Source organism: Podarcis liolepis, assembly GCF_965112155.1.
Source record: "Podarcis liolepis genome assembly, chromosome: 2".
NCBI lineage: Eukaryota > Metazoa > Chordata > Lepidosauria > Squamata > Lacertidae > Podarcis > Podarcis liolepis.
The window spans coordinates 33498977-33518899 of NC_139555.1; the positions used below are offsets into that span (position 1 = coordinate 33498977).

The 19923-nt window shown below is 45.7% G+C and overlaps 1 protein-coding gene across 4 annotated transcripts in view; it reads right to left on the reverse strand.

Annotated features, from left to right (window-relative positions):
* Window positions 1-19923, reverse strand: part of XYLT2 (xylosyltransferase 2) — a 35747-nt gene that overhangs the window by 14298 nt on the left and 1526 nt on the right. For 2 of the 4 annotated variants that reach the window (XM_083487126.1, XM_083487127.1), the window contains exons 2-4: window positions 4002-4476; window positions 3064-3239; window positions 1818-2020 (exon numbers count right to left, since the gene is read on the reverse strand). In XM_083487126.1, the coding sequence (XP_083343252.1) occupies window positions 1818-2020; window positions 3064-3239; window positions 4002-4476 (854 nt within the window). The remainder of the gene's footprint in view (window positions 1-1817; window positions 2021-3063; window positions 3240-4001; window positions 4477-19923) is intronic. The other 2 variants (XM_083487128.1, XM_083487125.1) reach the window with 1 other exon arrangement.

The window sequence follows — 19923 nt, forward strand, 5'->3', positions numbered from 1 at the left end:
AGAATTAAAACAACCAAAGCAGGGGTTCAGTGGCAAGACTAGAGGGCTTTTCAGATAGGTCAATTATAGTACGATGAAGTGGAGAGGGGAAATCATGGAGGCAAGTGCTGCCCCAACCTATCTGAATCTGTCTGAAGAGAGACTGCACACAACAATATATGTCTGGCTTCTTCCCACATTATCGAAATCCCTGTTTTACCAAGTTCCCCTCATGGAGAAAGTCCTGCACTCATCCCACCCCCCCTTGGGGTCCCTTTCAACTCTATAATTCTACGATGTACATGAATTTTCAAAAAGAGAACAGCAGGACAGGAAATACGACGCAGCTTCTGCAGGAACAGAGAATGCAACGGTTATGTTTTAGTGATGAAGCCATCCAGTGTATTTTGGAAAGCCTTTGTCTAGTAATATGAATCTGCCTGGGCAAAAGAGGAAAGAACTAACTGGTGAAGCCCACACACTTCAGTGGTGCAATGATTAAGAGTAAAGGATGAAGGCAGTTTGAGACTTGTCAGGCTCTTTGTTAATGGATAAAAATAGTGGCAGCTTTTAAGCTCTCAAGGTATTCTTTGAAGAGCAGAAACTCCAATGTGGCCTAATGCAAAAGCAAAAAACCGAGTTATTATTTGTGGTCAGCCACTGTCTAAACCAAGTATAGGGGAAATAACATTCGGAATTGTTAAAAGAACTAACGGACTCTCTCTCCTCCATCATAAAAAGAGCTGCAAAGGGGAGCACTTTCCCGCAAGTTTGTTGCAGAAGTTAATCCTAACAAGTTTGCAAGGGCTGCTGCCTCAAACCCACGAGACCCAGATGTGCCAAGTAACAAACGCTTGGTATAAAAATGATAGCAGGGAGTGCTACACCAATTTTTATTTTTTCGCTCCACGTATATTCCCTCTTAATCTGGTACAAACTGTTTCCAGACAGGCTAGGTGCTGCAGCTGAGGGACCCTGGACCAGAAGGTCTCAGGTTCAATCCTTAGAATCTCCAGGCAAGGCAGGTAGAGATCCCATCTAAAATCCTGGGGAGCCGTTGCCAGTAGATGTAGGTAATACTGAACTAAATGGACCAATAGTCAGTACAGTGGTACCTCTACTTACGTTCACCTCCGGTTACGTATCCTTTGGGATACATATGTCGCAAACCTGGAAGTATTTTTCTGGGTTTCACCACGCACACATGCACAGAAGCGCTTTACGCACCATGTACATGTGCAGAAGCGCTAAACTGCACCGTGCAAATGCACAGAAGTGGCACCTCCAGATACGCACACCTCAAGATCCGATCAGAGCTCCGGACCGGATCCCGCATGCAACCAGAGGTACCACTGTACAAGGCAGCTCCCTATATTCCTGGCCCTGTATAGTGTGGCAGTTCCACTGTTCTCAATGCCTCATTTAAAGTCAACAGTTGTTCTGCACAAACACAACAATTCACGCCTCCAGCACTCAGAGAAGCAATTCCGTTTCAGAAAACTTCAGAAGCAGCCAAGATCTGAAAATCTGGGTTAATTGCCCTGCATCCTAGCCAAACCCTACTCTATTCCCATTATTGGGTCTCCTTCACTCAGTCTCCCTAATTTATTAAAAGGGTGTTTGCCTTGTCCTGCCTCCCTCAAGATGTGGCATCCTGCTTGCCTTCTTTCCCATTTTCCAACATGCAAACTCTCTCCCACCAACTGCTCAGGTGAGGCTATAGAAGGTGAGGAGCCTCTAACTCTAAGCCATGGTGTTTGAGTAGTCAAAGCCTCAGCTGAGCTTGCAGGTAATTCCCTGTTCTGCTTCCTCCCACGCCCGCTCTCCCCACAACGAACCTGGTAGGGTAGTCTGTGGCACTCAAGTTGATGAAGTAGTCCCAGGCCCAGTCTGCCATCTCCAGCAAGTCTTTCATGCTGCGCAGGTACATCTTCAGCAAGCTGGCGCCACCCCAGATAGTGACCATGCGCCAAGGGGTGACCCGGATGTTGGGATAGTGCTGGGCCAACTCCACCACTTCGCGGTGCAGGTAGGTGGAGCGCTGAAAGGGGACAGAACCAAGTTTGAGTCCCAGGGGGAGGAGCGTTGCTTCATTTGGTCCATTCCTTCCTTCCTAGAAGGAGCTCTTTGAAAAATGTGTAGTAGTGCACCTTGCTATTCTGGGAGGACCTTGGAAGAAACGTGACGGTGTCTGCTTTCATTTGCAAGATTTCTGCTCCTTTATGATTGCACACACCTCTAACATTTCCCTTTGTTTGTGCCAGGGGACCTAAGGGAAGGGATCTTGCAATGGACTATCTATCTATCTATCTATCTATCTATCTATCTATCTATCTATCTATCAACACACACACACACATATAAATTTAAATTTTCTGTTTTACAATTTAGAATACTCATTTAAACATCCTTAAAATATCAATGACTTCCCTTCTTCTCTTTCCATGGTTCATTTTGCATATCATAAGTCCCTGCATATTTTACATAAACCAAAACATTCAGTATTCCATTATTACATCCATCAAAACTTATTTACACTGTTGAATTTATCTTAATGCTGCCAATGTTTTCAAGTGTACACAATCTCCCCCCATACATTCAATGAACCATTTTTCAATCTTCTCTAAACGTATGTTCTTCTTGTTCTCTTATTCTATATGTTAAGTCTGCAAGCTGCACATATTCCATCTGCTTAAGTTGCCATTCTTCTTTAGTTGGGACCTCACTCCTTTTCCATTTTGGGGCTAACAAAACACAGGCCGCATTAGTGGCGTACATAAATACCCCCTTCTTTTTTTTGCAACAGGCTTCAATGAAGGCAGGAGTGACACGTCTCCCTATCAGTAAAGCCAGAGATAAGACAAGGGAGAGAATCTTTCACAGTGCCCAGAGAGAACTCAGGGGAAAGGGTGGCAGTCTCTGGGCTGTTCAGCAGGGAGTGTTGTGCAGAGGGCAAGACACAATTGCTCCAGGCGACCTAGCAGGGAGACCTGTGGACTCTTGGTTGGTCCCATTCCTCCCGCCTCCCTCTCTCCTCTTAGTGCCAAGCTGTATTAGCACAGGCCAGGAGGCCACCTGCTTTACCTTATCCACATGGATGTAGAAGAAATGTTGCTGGTGATACACAGCCTTGATGAAGCGCTTCAGCTGACGGATGGCTCGCCCGTGAACGACCAGCATGTAGGCAATCCGAACTGGCTTGCTCACAGACGCATGGAGCATTCGGCTTTCATCCCACTGGATAATGGGGCTGACTTTCCCTGCAGAGATCAGAAGGGGTTGCAGATGGACTCAAGGTTATCTGAGCAGGAAGGGGGAGTGAAGAGGAGCTAGTGCACAAGCTCCTGAGGCCAAATGACCTTGAGGTCAGAAGAAAAGCTGCATTCCTACCCTGATCTCAGAAACACAGGGTGGAAGAATAACCTAAAGTAGCACATTTATACTGTCATCCAACTAGCAGCTGCAACATATCAGAAATAAATATGCAATCCAGCACAGAGGAAGGCAAAAAAAAAAAGGGGGGGGGCACAACCATCTTTTTCTGTGTGCAAATCAGACCTAAGTCTGGGTAAAAACCAGCCAGGGATCGAACCTGGGACCTTCTGAATGCAAAGCAGATGCTCCACTCCTCAGCTAGTACAGCCCTTCCCAAATTACATGGCCCATGCCCCATTTAATTAAGGGGATTGTCAACTTCTCTCTTTGGCCGTAGTGCAGTGGCAAGACAGCTGATTTGCACACAGGAGGCCTCAAGTTGTCTCCAGCTAAAAAGGATTCAAAGCATCTAGGTTGGGAAAGACCTGTGGTTTGTTCCGCTGCTAGTCAAAGTGTACAGACCCATGCTCTCACTCAGTGGGAGGCTGCTTCCATCGTATCTATGGGGCAATGGTCTGCTCAGCGACTGTGTTGGTGCCTGCAGAGGGTAAATGTCTCTATCCTGAGACAAGAGAACCACATAGCACCAAAGAAGCATCCTCTCTGCAAAACGGAAACTGTGCTGCAAAGGTGAATTCAGGTCTCACCTGAAAGCTGGCACTGCCGCGGTACGGAGCGCGGCATAAGGTTCCCGGCTTGGTGCAGGCACACCACGTTGGCTATCTCCTGCTGGCACTGTTTGCTGCTGGCTCTGGCTAACGCAGACAAGGCGTCCTTGCCGGCAATCTCACACTTGGGAGTGAAGTTGTTCTCTGTGGGCTGGGGCGCCCCTTCCACGCTGCCCGTGTCCCCGTGCTGGAAGACGGCTAGCTGGGCATCCCCTCTGAGCTCCGTCAGGTTCCTTTGGCTCGAGGAGTCCAAGTAGACGGGGAACCGGCGCCCGGGTTTGTGCTTCCCCGTAACCGCTCTCACCACTTTGGCCACTAGGACTCCAGGGTTGTCCGGACGGCTCTTCCATCGCCCATGCTTCCGGCTCAAGCTGCCCCTGCGGCCTGCCGAGCTGTCCAAATCCTTGGACCCTTCCCCGTTCTGAAGCAGCTGTGCCTTCTTCTGCCGTCCCTTCTCCAGTTTCAATCACACACACACACAGAATAAAAATAAAAGAGGAAAAGAAGAATTAACTTCAAGGTTCATCTCCAAGCTACTTTGCAGCGTTCAAAATGAAAGTTATCAGCACCCTTTCCATTTTTCTAAAGGAGATGAGCTTTTTAAGTAATGTACAAGAGTACATACATGCATCAATTCATCTTCCCAGGGAACTCTGGGAATTGTAGCTGTGTAAGGCGAATTCCCCAGTGGGACGCGGGTGGCGCTGTGGGTTAAACCCACAGAGCCTAGGACTTGCTGATCAGAAGGTCGGCGGTTCGAATCCGAGCAACGGGGTAAGCTCCCGTTGCTCGGTCCCTGCTCCTGCCAACCTAGCATTTCGAAAGCACGTCAAAGTGCAAGTAGATAAATAGGTACCACTCCGGCGGGAAGGTAAACGGCGTTTCTGTGCGCTGCTCTGGTTCGCCAGACCCCGAAGCTGTACGCTGGCTCCCTTGGCCAATAAAGCAAGATGAGCGCCGCAAAGCCAGAGTCGGCCACGACTGGACCTAATGGTCAGGGGTCCCTTTACCTTTTTTATGGCAAATTCCCAGTTCCTGGGATTCTTTGGGAGAAGCCATGACTGTTTCAAAGCGGTATAATACTGCTTAAAATGTACAGTGCAGATGCGGGTGATAGTTACACAGATAGTAACAAAGACGGCCGGTGCAGTGGAATGTCAGAGTAGAGCTAGGGAAACCTGGATTCAGATCACCACTCAGCTATGAAGCTAGATGGATTTACCTGTTACTCTTTCCCCCAGCTGAACCTGCCTCACAGGGTTGCTGCAAGGATAAAAAGACCAGGGATGGGGTGGGAGGTGGGAGAACCATATACACTACCTTGGTGTCCTTGAAAGAAAGGCGAGGTGTAAGAGCAAAAATAAATAAAAAAACACGTATTTCTCTATGTTCATGTGTCAAGAGAAATATTAGATTCACAGAATCTTGCAAGAGGCATACATTTACAATTCCAAAGAAAAATCTACCTCCTCTGCCATCCTACACGTTTTACTCCAAAGGAAGACCCACCAAGTTTAACAGGACTTAAACCCGTATAAATGGACATTGGACTGCATAGGAACCTGTGACCAGATGTTGTTGGAACTACTAGTCCCATTGCTACTGATCGCTGATCGTGCTGGTTGAGTTGATAGGACTTGGGAGTCCAACTTGGGAGAGCACAAATCCGCCATCTCTGTTCTACAGCTTTTCATTGGTTGGGATTCTTCACTCCATTCCATTCTGCCTCCCCCAGTTTTCCTCCCTCCCCAACAAGCTCTCAGCATTCTGTGGACACTGAGCATGCTCAGTCCACACTACCGCCATTTTTTGACCCCATGAGCTCTCTCTCTCTCTCTTCCTAAACATTTTCCTACTTCTGCAAACCTTGGGAGTGCCCCAGAGCGTGCTATTCCTCCCCTCTTGTTTTTTCTTGGCTCCATAATTCTGGCTACGGTCCTATTGGCACTCAGCAGCTGAGCTCAGACAGAATGATTAAGCTTAGCTGATTTTAGATAACTATTAGCAGGCAAAAACAATCCCCCCCCTTCCAGTCCTCCTTCCCTATGGTTGTTGTTGTTTTAATCTGCTTTCGTTGTGGGTTAAAATACAGGTGCTTATCCACAAAACCACATTAGTCCTTTAAAAAAGAATATACCTATATAAATATAACTGTTTGCTCCCCCACCGTAACAACCATCCATTTCAAGAACATTTCTATTGTTCCTCAATCCATTTTTTTCTCTGGCAGGTATGCCTTTTTCCCTTTCCATTATGAGAGCAAGCTTCTTCTTTCTTTAGTTGTGTTTCTTTTCTTTTTCTTCTTCCCTAAACAAGAACAAATTGCGTTCTTTTCCACAACAAGGCAAACTTCTCAGAAGTGAAGTGGACTGTACCCAGCAGAACTTGTAAGTGGATCTGCAGAAAGGCACCCTGCTCCTTTCGGCGTATGAGACATGGGGCAGCAAATGCATTCAGGACAAGAGGGACAAAGGTGACTTGCCCTCCCCACAAAGTTCCTCCTCCTCCCACCCCCCTTCTGCATTATGTTTGCACAGCTTGCAAAGCACCCAAGCTGGATGGGGCTAGTCAAGGCTGCTTCTCTTGCTTTAAAGAAAGAATGCTCAGTATGCCGTCTTCCTCATGTCTGAACTCAACGGTTTAATTGGCTCACCCACATCCAGCTTCCAGACACATTGAGGCACTGAGAAGCTGTGCTGTTCTCCCCCCAATCCCCACCCAGATGCCCATGTTGGTTCGCAGGCGCAGGCTTGTAAAAGTAATTTAAGAGACAGCAGAGCTGTCTGACTGGTTTAGCAATACCTTGGTAGATTCTAACATGCCAAGCTGAGCTATCTCTGACAAAAACAAAACAAAACCCCTCCTCACCTGAAGGAGTAGGAGCATCCTCCTTCACACAGGGAGCTTTGACTGAAATTTCCTCCCGCAGGCATTTGTTAGGCGTTTCTCCCAAAAGGATGAGAGAATTTCCATCGGAAAAATCTCTAGGATGTTTAGGGAAGCTTTTAATGTTTGATGCATTACTGTATTTTAACGTTTTGTTGGAAGCTGCCCAAAGTGGCTGGGGAAGCCCAGCCAGATGGGTGGGGTATTAATAATAATAATAATAATAATAATAATAATAATAATAATAATAATAATATGAAAGGACCCTGAGTGAAAGGTCTATTATGACCACACTCTACGTTCAACCAGAACCCTCTTCTTTTCAAGCTGAGCAGCTAGATAGAATAACAGAACTGCCAAGTAGACAGGATCATCTAGTCCAGAGTTTTCAACCTTTTTGAGTCAATGGCTTCCTTGACCAACTACGTCCTTTCTGTGGCACCCCTGTGGAGCTCAGGAACCCAGTTACATCACCCCTTGCTTGCAGAGCTGGCAGCATCTCACTCCTTTTCAAACACCCTCCCTTGTGGAGTGTTAACCTCCTCTCCCCTCTCCTTAGCAGTCCCCTGGGCAGGCACTGCCGCCACCCCTGGTCTCCGAGAGCACATAACACCGGTCTTGAAAGACCTACATTGGCTCCCAGTATGTTTCCAGGCACAATTCAAAGTGTTGGTGCTGACCTTTAAAAACCTAAACGGCCTAGGTCCAGTATACCTCAAGGAGCGTCTCCACCTCCATCATTCTGCCCGGACACTGAGGTCCAGCGCTGAGGGCCTTCTGGTGGTTCCCTCGCTGTGAGAAGCCAAGTTACAGGGAACCAGGCAGAGGGCCTTCTCGGTAGTGGCACCTGACCTGTGGAACGCCTTCCCACCAGATGTCAAAGAGAAAAACAATTACCAGACTTTTAGAAGACATCTGAAGGCAGCCCTGTTTAGGGAAGCTTCTAATGTTTGATGAATTATTGTATTGTAATATTTTGTTGGAAGCCGCCCAGAGTAGCTGGGAAAACCCAGCCAGATGGGTGGGGTATAAATAAATTACTATTATTATTATTACTACCACAATAGCTACTATGTCCAACACTATCAAGAGGAGGAGTGAGGACCTTTGGCACATCGGATGTTGCAGAACTATGACTCTTATCAGCCCCAGCAAGCACAGTCAATGGCCTGGGATGATGGGAGTTGTAATTCAGCAGCTTCCGGAGAGCCACAGGTTCCTCACCCCTGATCTAGAGGACCAGTTTCCCCACTCCTGCCGTAAATAATTAACAACCAGACCAGAGTCATAGCAGACAGCATTTACCCCAGCATTTACTTTCTGATGCCCACCTGATGCCCACCTTCTCCACGATAAGTTCCTCACTTTCTAGACAAAGCAGGGGTGGTCATGCTAGCTCCTAAGAAAGAACTCCCAACGTTCGTTTTAGGGCAGTGCCTTTGTGAGGACCGTCACAAAGTAGTGGCAAAGTCTTCCGTCAGGCAAGATGTTATACAAAGCAGGTGGTCAGGGGACAACAAGAGAGTAGGGAAGGGGGGTGGGAGTTTTGAAGCTCTGCTTTCCAGGTGGCATTTAACTGCTAATGACACAGAGAAGTATGAAAGGGGACCTACCAGCCATGAAGATGGTGTATGTTTCTTAAAACAGTCACTTTTCCACACACTTACCCATCTGGAAAGAAGTGCATTGTGACTGCAGGGACAATGAGTGTGACTCTATCTCTCACACACAATTTGCTATCTCCTAAGAGATGATTGATTTAGCATGCCTTTGAAGTGACCTTGCGATCAGTTCTGAATTTATAACTTGGGTTGCAGAATTATCCCCCAAAAAGGGGGGTGAGAGATTTCCTCATCACAATAAGTCAGTTGAACCTGATTGAAACTAAATAGCTTCTATTAAGTGATCATCCTTGCAGAAGCGAAGTATGAGAGAGGGAAAGGGGCTATTTTTTGATGCAGGTGAAGCCTGGCTGTGGGAGCTAAGGAGAGTCCCGGGGAAATTACCACGGTAGCCAGCAAAACAAGTCAGATGCTCTCCATTATTGGTCCCCCTCTGTTTGTCAATTTTCATGTATATGTCATAGCAGCATGGCTGCACATGACCCTTGACTAAGGATGAGTAAACCTGTTGCTTGTCAGATGTTGTTGGATGGACTCCTGACTCCCAGCCAGGTGGCCAGTCATCAGAAATTATGGGAGTTGCAGCCCAGAAACATCTGGAGGGCCAAAGGTCCCCATCCCTGCATTAGAAAGTAAAAACTTCTCTGCCATTTGGGCCAACTTCCTGTCTCTCTGCATTGCCCAGGGCTGGCTGTTTCAGTACTGAGAAAACCACTGATTAGAACAAGCAAGGAGTGATCAAATACCTCTTCCTTTCCCAAACCACTAGGTCTAGTATGATAGGAATTTTATGGTCTTAGGTATATGGTAATGTTCATAACTGCACATACATAGATCAACACAGGAAGACCAACCTGGAACCATTTTGATTCCTAAACTGACCAAATCCTTTCTCTGCAAGGTTAACCTGGAAAAGCCTCCCCATTGTCTCTTTCCTCACAAATCCTGTCTCAAGGATATGTCTGTTTGAATAAGGTGTGAGCCTGTGACCTGGCCCAGGAAATAAGTACGGTATTTTACCACTACAAAAGAATGGCCAGGCTCCCCAGGAAAACCAATCAAGTAACCTGCTAGACAGGAGATAAACAACAACAGGAGAAAAACAATATTTAAATTTCTGTGATGTAGGTGGGATGTATCTGAGGGGTGGTCTTAGGTTACACCCCTTCTGTGATGTATGCATAATGTTTCTGGGGGTGGTCTTGGTCTAGAGGATGGGAATTTCAAAAGTCTTTATAAGCCATTGCACAGCATTTTTGTGGGTCCTCTTCCTCTCCTGCGTGTGAGGGGAGTACCCTGTTGCAACAGATTAATAAAGATCAAGCTTACTAGCTGCTTTGCTTCTCAATATTCTCTGGTTGGCCTCTGTTATTTTCTCCTACCAATAGGGAACCTATGTAAGGACTCTATATGGGCTCTTGGATACCCCATAAGGGAAAAGGGCATATTTTTATTTACAACACTAGTGTGGTGCTGCATCTCTTTACAATTATCAACTAACTGCCATGTATGGATCACCACCTCCATGCATTGTCTATGTCTGCTTTGATTTCAATTGACAATGGATTTGTGACTCATTTCATACTTTTTTTTAACTCTCCCAAATGCATATCTAAAGAGGTTGCTCATTTTGTACATGTTGATTTCCTTCTCCGAATTTCTTCTGCCCATCTGCCACCCCAGTGCTCCAGTTTAACTCAAGTGCCCCATGTGTTATTTCCCCATGGTTTCTTACTGCAGAGTGACCCACACGTTGTGCTCTGCTTGGAGGTGTTCCACGACCATACAAAGACAAAATGCTTAAAGTGAAATCTGGGGGAGGCAATCTCTAGGACTATCATCAAAGGGTCAACTCTGAAGTACTTCCAAGCGCTACGTACACAACATTCATGTGTAAAAATCAGAGCGCATTACTTGAATGTGTCAAGTCTCTTTAAAACCAAACATGACTTCTCCAGCAACTGCTCTCGCATGAAATACACCCTCCCCACTCTGAAGCGATGCAAACACTTGCAAAAGCAAGGATGCTAAACTGGAATAAACCCTCAGGCAAGTCGGTTCACATGAACACAGCTTCAGAAGCAGTGTCATTTTAGATGTGAATCATCAGCAGGACCAGGGAATGAATACAATTATTTCCCATAACCTTAGTTAATGTTACACTGAATAACTGGTTAGGATGGCAGACAGTGCTCTTAAAGACTGCACTTTGGACACATGTGGGATGGCTGAATTCATCCCGCTTACCTCTAAATGACTACTTGAAGTCAAGGTGGTAAGATATTGAGCTGGTTTCGCTTCCCTGTTTGTGTAGCACACACTGTAATCCTGTAGCCAAGGGAGGCACAGTGGACCAAGGGTCAGGACTCTTAGGTTGCTACACAACCCTCAATTTCTCGATAGCTGCTAACAGGGAGAGCTTTATAAGGGAGGGAGTCCTACTGCTAAGGCCTAGCTGTGGTACTTAGTTCCGCAGGTGGCCAATCTGTATTGGAGGGCAAGGAAATGGGGCCCCTAAAGGAATACCCTCTCAATAACCAGATGGTTGGGGTGGTCTTAAAACTCACAGATCCTGAAATGCACCCCCCAATGGAGCCCAGGGAATGAAAGGCTGGGAGAAAATCAACCAATTTAGGGTGACATGTTTATTGAGAATTCAGCCTGATTTCGAGAGAGAGAGAGAGGGGAGGGGAGAGATGGAAGGTACCCAAGGAGCATCTAGTACAACCCTCTGCAATGCAGGAATCTCAGCTAAAGCATCAATGACTGATGGCCATCCAACCTCTGCTTAAAAACCTCCCAGGAAGGAGAGTCCACCACCTCTTGCGAGAGTCTACTGCTGAACAGCTCTTACTGTCAGAAAGTTTTTTCGAATGATTAGTCAGAATCTCCTTTCTTCTACCTTGAAGCCATTGTCTCAAGAGTCCTACCCTCAAGAGCAGGAGAAAACAAGCACGTGACAAGCATCCCTCTTCCATGTGACAGGCCTTAAGATATTTGAATATGGCTATCATATCTCCTCTCAGTTTCCTCTTTTCCAGGCTAAACATACCCAGCTCCTTCAAGCACTCCTCATAAGGCTTAGTTTCCAGACCCTTGATCATCTTGGTTGCCCTCCTCTGCACACGTTCCAACTTGTCAACATCCTTCTTAAATTGTAGAACCCAGAACTGGACACAGTATTCCAAGTGTGGTCTGACCAAGGCAAAATTGAGTGGTACAATTACTTCCCTTGTTCTGGACACCATCCTTCTGTTGATGCAGCCTAGAATAGCACTAGCTTTGCATTTTTGCTGCTGCATCACACCGTTGACTCATGTTAAGCTTGTGGTCCACCAAGACCCCTAGATCCTTTTCGCACGTGCTGCTAGTAAGCCAGGTGTCCCCCATCCTATATTTGTGCAGCTGATTCTTCCTTCCTAAGTGCAGAACATTACATCTGTCCCTATTGAAATTTGTTTTCATTTTGACATTGTGTCAAAGCAAGCAATACCCCACACTCTCCAGTGGATTCCCATCCTTTACTTATTACAGAAAGTCTGACCTTTTTGGGGACCTCCAAAGCAGCTGTAATTCTGGAATCACCCCTAGATGAATGTACTGCAGAAACAGTAATGTTGGTCTATTAAGAAATTATAATAGGATGCTGACCATCCTGGACTCTGGGCTTTCACACTAACTAGCTTTTCTGATTTCTACATATGCCTTGCTGCTTAGCAATCAACCCAATCAGCCAACTTCTGCCATGCTTTTTTACCAGCAGTTCTGGTTTTTTGTTTGGAACAGACTAAACACAAGCAAAGTCCTTTTAGAGAAAGAAAAATACCACAACTTCCCCTGGTTTCCTCTTCAAGCATGCATCCTAGAGAGAGAGAGAGAGAGGCCAGAACGGGCAGAGATAACAGCTCATTAGTCACCAGGCAAAGCCATCTGTTCAGGGACTTATAAATCTGTTTTCTCCACTATGAAGGTGAGAGCCGAGGAGGGAGGCTGGCAAACAACTGAAGTTTTGCTCTCTACTCAGATACAAACATCCTGCCAGGGGCAGCCAGGCACCTCCGTGAGGAAGGAAATGCTTGCATCCTTTTGGAAAGGATGGTGCTCGCCTTCAATCTTCGGAGGAACACATGCTTCAGAAGTCTGCAGCCCAGGATATTTTCTCCCTGCCTGCCTGCCCTCTCTGGAGCAAAGGGGTTTTGTTTACTCAAAGAGCTGAACTCCCGGCAGCACTGAGGCAAGTGTCCCTGCTCCTTTCCAGCACATTGCCCTCTCACAGTCAAGCCCACTGCATCGTACTTCCAAATGAAGACACCCCTAGAGACAAATACGTTTTCCTCACCTCGCACATCCTGGAAGAGAAAGAGAGAGTGACGAGACAAGAAAGGCAAGACAGACTGCCAGAACACCTGTCTGCTGCTCCCCCCTTCCACAATGTGCACGGCTGAGCATTAAGAACAGGCCTCCTAACTGGTGGCTGTTGCTGGCAGATCCATCTCTCCCAGAAGGAGCTCTTAATCTAGCCTGTGACAGGTGAGAAGGCATCCCTCCTCTCCCTCTCCTTCCTTCAGCTGCCAGTTAATGAACTCAGTGGCTCCTAATTGCTGCATGGTGCCAGAGCAATCCCTTCTGTTCAACCCACGGAGGAAAGAAAATAAATTACTCCCAACTTCTGTTTAACACAGAACTTTTTGGCAAAGTCTCTGCTTGCATGGATTCCCCGCTGCTCGTCGGGACAGGCGCTCTTATATTTCCAGACTCTCGTCGCCATATTGCTTCATCTCCACCATTTGCGCTTGCTGGTAAAACCAACAGATTATCACGGGAGCTTTCAAGACATCCCGTACTTCCAGGAGATATACAAAACAGGCTATCTTCTGCATCCAGGTGGTACTCTGCCACACTGCCTGCATCGCTGCAAGTCACAGCCCAAATTTTCACAGGTCTTTGGGATTACTTTATTGTGGATTTGACCACTCAACATCAAAATAGGTTTGTTACAGAGTACCAAACATGCATGTAGAGCTTAATCGGTCAGCTACCTTCTAACGAAGTGGTAACCAATACGGCACCCTTTAGATGTTTGTTTGACTACAGCTCCCATCCAGAGACAGTGGAGAAAGCCAGAGATACTCTTCATGAGTTTTGGGGCAAAAGCGGAACATACCCAAATACAACCAAAACAGCAGGAGATTAAGATCCACTGTGATTTTTTTAAAAAACAACAACTGGGTTGTTGTTTTTTAAAAAAATGATGCAGCCTGTGGAAGAAAATAAAGAGATGCAACTGGTACCCAGAACAGAAATACATTAGTAGAGACTGGGGATAGGCAAAGGAGGGTGGAAATAAGCCAGGCTGGTTCTGGAGCAGGACCCTGAGGTCGCCGACAGATGACATAGTCTAGGGGCTGGGATGGTGAACCTACGGCACAGACCAGGCAAGGGACACGGGTAGTGCTGTGGTCTAAACCACTGAGCCTCTTGGGCTTTCCGATTGGAAGGCTGACGGTTTGAATCCACATTACGGAGTGAGCTCCTATTGCTCTGTCCCAGCTCCTGCCAACCTAGCAGTTTGAAAGCACACCAGTGCAAGTAGATAAATAGGTACCACTGTGGCGGGAAGGTAAACGGTGTTTTCGTGCACTCTCGCTTCTATCACTTTGATCTGTTCCACCAGAAGCAGTTTAGTTATGCTGGCCACATGACCCAGAAAGCTGTCTGTGGACAAACACCGGCTCCCTCAGCCTGAAGCGAGATGAGCGCCGCAACCCCAGAGTCGCCTTTGACTGGACTTAACTGTTGAGGGGTCCTTTACCTTTTTACCTTACAGACCAGGCTCATCAAGCTGCTTTAAGTGGCCTGCAACCCCCATGGCAAAATCGGCAGCACTTCTTCCTCTTATAAAGGGGCCTCTCTTGCCCCTTGTGTGCAACAGCTCCTAGGAGGGTTTTAGCGCTCAGGAAATAGGAATAAGCACTCTGACCTAGCAATGGGAGTACACAAGAAGGAGGAGAGACAAGGTAAACAGAGGGTTTTCCTTCCTATTGCAGGGCTGGGGAAAATCATAGGTAGCTAGCTGCTCAAAATTGATGCTGGCTACTAGGAACTGGAAATGTTGTACCACTTTGCTACTGGCATCTAAAACCCTGCCACGCAGCTCTTACAAATTGAAGCTTGGGATCAGAATTTTGCCTCCTAGCGCTGCTGCATGCAACCAAAGTGTGTGATTCCATACTTTCAGCATGACTGTGGTTTTTGGACTTCCTTATTTTGTGACTAACAGACACCAGCACAGTGATTATTCTAGGTCTTATTACATCCATTTTTAGGCATCGTATGAGCCACGTCATACCATGTACAAAATGCATAGCCCACTACTTATGATAATCACACATGTGTGTAACAGACTACAGCTTCTCAATGCATATATGCTGTAATCACATATGAATGTGGCTTTGCAGACCTAGAAATTGTGAAATGTGTGAAGTGGCCCCTGAGTTCCAGAGGCTAACTGTGTTCTTCTGTGTTTAAAAGTACTTTCTTTTGTCTGTCACCTGCTTATTTGTGAATACAGTGGTACCTCTGGTTACAATCTTAATTCGTTCCAGAGGTCCGTTCTTAACCTGAAACCATTTTTAACCTGAGGCACCACTTTAGCTAATGGGGCCTCCCACTGCCACCAGCGCACAATTTCTGTTGTCATCCTGAGGTAAAGTTCTTAACCCGAGGTACTACTTCCTGGTTAGAGAAGTCTGTAACCCGAAGTGTTTGTAACCAGAGGTACCACTGAATATACCAGCCCAGACGATTTGTCCATTAAGCCCAGCATTGCCTACTCTGCCGGCAGCAGCTCCCTAGGGGACTCAGGCAGAGAAAGGTCTTCCCCATCACCTGCTATCTATTCTTCTTAGTTGGAAATACTGAACCTGTGACTTTCAAAGCGTCCAAAGCATGTACTCTCCGCCACAGAACTGCAGCCACTCCTTCCTCCAGATGAGATGCCTCAATTATTGTGCCGGGGGCACACATTACATAAGAACAAAGGCTTGCCCAATCTAGCTACCAGAATAAAGAATTAAAGAAAATACACATTATTTTCCTCCTTCCTTGTTCTTGTGCTGAAGCTGTGGCCTCCCCAGGCTTACAGACAAATATACCTCCCACAACTGTAAGAGAATTGATGTTCAAACCATCTGCCTTTACAGCATTGGTGCACTTGGAGTTGCATTTCTTCTTCTGTAGCCAACAAATACTGGACTCGTTCTCTGGGTCTTATGTATGTGTAGGGAAGGGGCTAAAACTCAAAGGGGTCAACAGCTAGTTCAGCCACCAGATCAATCGATTCAGAGTACAACAATGCGTACATGATAGGCTCAGCATTAAGCTAAATGCCTATCGCCAATATAGAAGCTTTGAGATACTTTAAAAATAAGAGTCCCAAGAATCTTGACTGATAGAAAAAGCATTTCAATTCATTCTTTTTGTTTCAGAATGTTTTCTTTTCCTCGCCCAAGTATGCGCCAGGATGCAATATTGATACGGAATCCTGCCCCTTTCCTTTGAGAATGCCCTCTGATATAAATAAGATCAGCATAAAGTATTCATGGAGATGCTTCTTATTTCTCTAAATCTGAACACCAGGCAGATGTTTTAGATGAGACTAACAACATGATATGGACATGCTTCAAGTACCTGATGCTCCCAAGCCACATCACAACCATGTTTACTGAAGAGTGTTGCACAGAGGGCTTACTTTCCAAGCCCTGTTTTATGCTTAGGAGGAATGGAGCCTGATCCAATATATGGGGTCCCCCCTGAAATCCATTCCACTTATTTCAACAATGGGACTTCTGTGTGCACAGGATTGCAGTCTTGGGTCATTTGGACATTTTTGCTTAGCTTTCATCCAAACAATAGACAGGTTTCTATTTATCCCCGGAAGCATGAACAAAAAACCATGCCCAGGCAACAAGAAGAACAACATATTCAGTCCTGACAATAAATAGCTGCATCTACCTGTACTTCACCTATGCTTTGGAGAGAGACATTTTTATTGTTATGAACTGCTAAGATGAAAGTAAGAAAATGTCACCCTTTTAACACTGACAAAAGATGCTTCCTTTTCAATTCAGCCCATCGTGCTGAAGCCTGGGTTTTTATATAATATAGAGAGAAACATCCTTTAAAGAATTGTTCTTTGAAAAGAACAGTCTCCGCTTCTTGTCCCAATGTCCATTGAGGCAACATCTAGATCTCTTTCAGCGAAAAACATGACCCACAGTTAAGACCAGTTGACCCTACTCAGATTTTGAATTGATTCTTTAGTAGGGATTTTTTGGGTCTCCCCGCTCCCCCTATATACTTAGCAGCAACCTATCATCATAATGCTTGCTCTGAAATAACCTGAACCTCAAAAAGTTATGAAGGCAGGCAAAAAGGAAGCAGAGATCAAAGGGGAGCTTTCCAAAAACAGAAGCAGAGCCAGAAGCAGCTGCTTTAAGCAGAAGCTAGACAGTCCAGTGGGTAAATTTAACCATCTCTTCTGGGAAGACAAAATAGAGCTGCAGGCTGCAACAGTGCTTCCGCACATCATGGAAAGAAACCCCAGATCAAAGGTCTCAGGAGAGGGACTGATTTTGCGGCATTTAAAATCAGAGCACATCATTGCTACAACTTCATAATAAAGTCAGTGGCACTTTGGAGGAAAAAGGCCAGTGAATTATAAACTTAAACCAGGTGTCATAACTGGGCTTTAAAAGATTGTTGTTGTTGTTTTAGAGTTAATTCAGGCTGTGATCATTTACCAGGGTGGATAGGACGTGCTTCTGTGCAGGCTTGTATAAAAGACTGCACTGCCTATTATGGGGCAATTGGACAGTTAATTTTGCAGAAGCTGTCAATAGGCTATTCAAATATTTTGCTTGTAATTGATTAAAGTTACATGTCAGGGTAGAATTCATTTTATGGCTATTTTACACAATCAGCAGTAAATGAATGCTGACAAGCTGTCATTTGATAAAATCTTCTTGCAAATTTATCACTGGGTTTGTACCACTTCAGAATGCAGCTGGCGGCCAGGGGGTGGAGGTGGGGATCATGATGTGACCGAAAGCTCTATGTCAAGAACTCCCCGGCCACGAAAAACGTGGCATGGAGAAAACATCTTGGCTACCCTTCTGAAGCGGCAGCTCCAAGACAGCTCTACTATGTGATTCTTCTTGAACACGTAAACTGGTCCCAAATTCACACTGCTGCCTAGAGGATCAAGCAAAAGCCACCCATCCCCATCTCCTCAATGTAACACTTCAGTGGCCATAGAGTGTGAGTCTACCTTATTCAACACCTGATCTCTCACTGTAGAAGACCAAGGCTCTACTGTACTTGCAGAATCAGGCAGACATTGTAATGGCAGAGATTCTTGTGGAAAGGATTCCGACATTTATTTATGTCTCGGCACTATGGCTTGTCCAGTTGCGATCAGCCAGGAAGCAGCATGCGCATATATGAAAGGATGCTGCACTCAGCTTCGCTAAACTTGTTAATGGGCTCGTGTTCTCACACAATGCATTGGGTGGATGCCCTATCCTCTGTACAAAAATGCCAATTATATTTTCCCCCCTTTTTCGCAGAATTGGAGGCAAACAGCAGGAGACCAGGCAGCCAACTACAGACTATAAATGGACAAGGGTGGAGAGTTTCAAAAGATCGTTCCCTTTCTGTTTTTAGAGAACATATTATTAAGATGCCCATAACATCCGATTTCCCAAACCAGGGAGTGAAAATAGATCTCCCATTGCATGCACTATGCCAGATGTGTGTGGTAGAGACAGGAGGGATCTAGTCTATCTAATCCAGACAGACCACGTCTGCCACAGTAAGCTGTTTCTTACATAAAAGCAGCAAATCTAGCTCAAGATACAAAGCAGATGTTCTGCGCCAGCAGACTTAGGGAGCTGAAAATTCCAGTGGGACTTTGAAAAGCCTCCCTAAAGATGATCAAGAACGTCAGAAAAAGCACTTCAAGCAATGCAAATTTGTATGAGCAACTAAAAGGTTCACTATCTTAGCCCGAAGCAATCCAACTTCTTTAGGTGTTCAAAAGTATTTATAAGCATTAGACCAGGGATGAGGAAACTGTGACCATTCTCATTCCCATCATCCCTGACCACTGGTCATGCTGGTTGGGGCTGATGAAAACTGGAATCCTACAACAAATACAAGACCACATGAAAATGCATCATGCTCCTCCACCCTGATTTTATGCTAAGTCAGACACCACAGGAACCGCAGAATGGTTGAGCTTTGCGGTGTTTCCGTTCCCTCATACGTAACCAAGTGGTCACTTCTGTAACATTCAAATTTACTTCTTCAGTAAACTTGAGGAGGAAATGCAGACCTACTCTGGAAACAGTTCAATGTGTGTCCAGATCAGAGGGTAAAAAAAATACATTTCTTTTTTTATTATTAATAATTTTTATTAACCGGCCAATCAAATCAAATTAAATCACATCACACAAATTCCGAATTACAAAGCCGAATTTTAAATTTTGTTGGGGGGACCCATATTTCAAAAGGCTGGGTACATTTCAAACCTGATTTGACAGAGAAGGGAAAAACCCAAACCGACTCAAGCTTTGAAAGCATGGTCACGTGCACAAATAGGTGTGTCACACTCTTTTTGTTTTGCTATCGGCCAAAGCCTGGCATCTCCCCATTCCTCTAGGTTTGTACAGACAAGAGAGAACTATTTTCTGCCTCTCCCATTTCCAAAGTAATTATTGGCGCGAACTAAGTTGTCCATCCCCACTTCTAAAGGTCAGGATCCTACAGCTGCTATGCAGGGGCTGATCTTAAGTAGCTCCATGTAGTGCCTGTTACCATGTGCTGAGTCGCTTTGCATGAAGCAGCTCAGCCCATTCAAACAGTGAAGACTGGAAGTTGAAACTGCTTTTATCATCCCATGGTGAAAACAATCAAATTCACATGGTGATTCTCTAGTACACACAAACCGCTCACTGAGTGGTAGCATCTGCTTCAATGAGCGATTCAAAGCGACGTAAACCAATATTGTAAGATACAGCAGCCTGCAAACTTCCCCAAGTATTTCTCATTCCACCATCTTCGTATTCTGCTGTGTTACACCTCCCAGATACAGTGGAGTGGGCACTGCTTCATGGCAAATGGTGGCATAAAGTCTCCCCTGAAAGCCGATGCATGGCCTCTGACAGGAAGCGCTGGACTTGACAGACACTTGGTCTGATCCAGCAGGGCCCTTCCTACATTCTCCCCCCCCCCAGCAAAATGTGTCAACTGGACAGTAGATGCCATACTCCGTCAAGTCTAAATTGCAATACAGTGGTACCTCGGGTTAAGTACTTAATTCGTTCTGGAAGTCC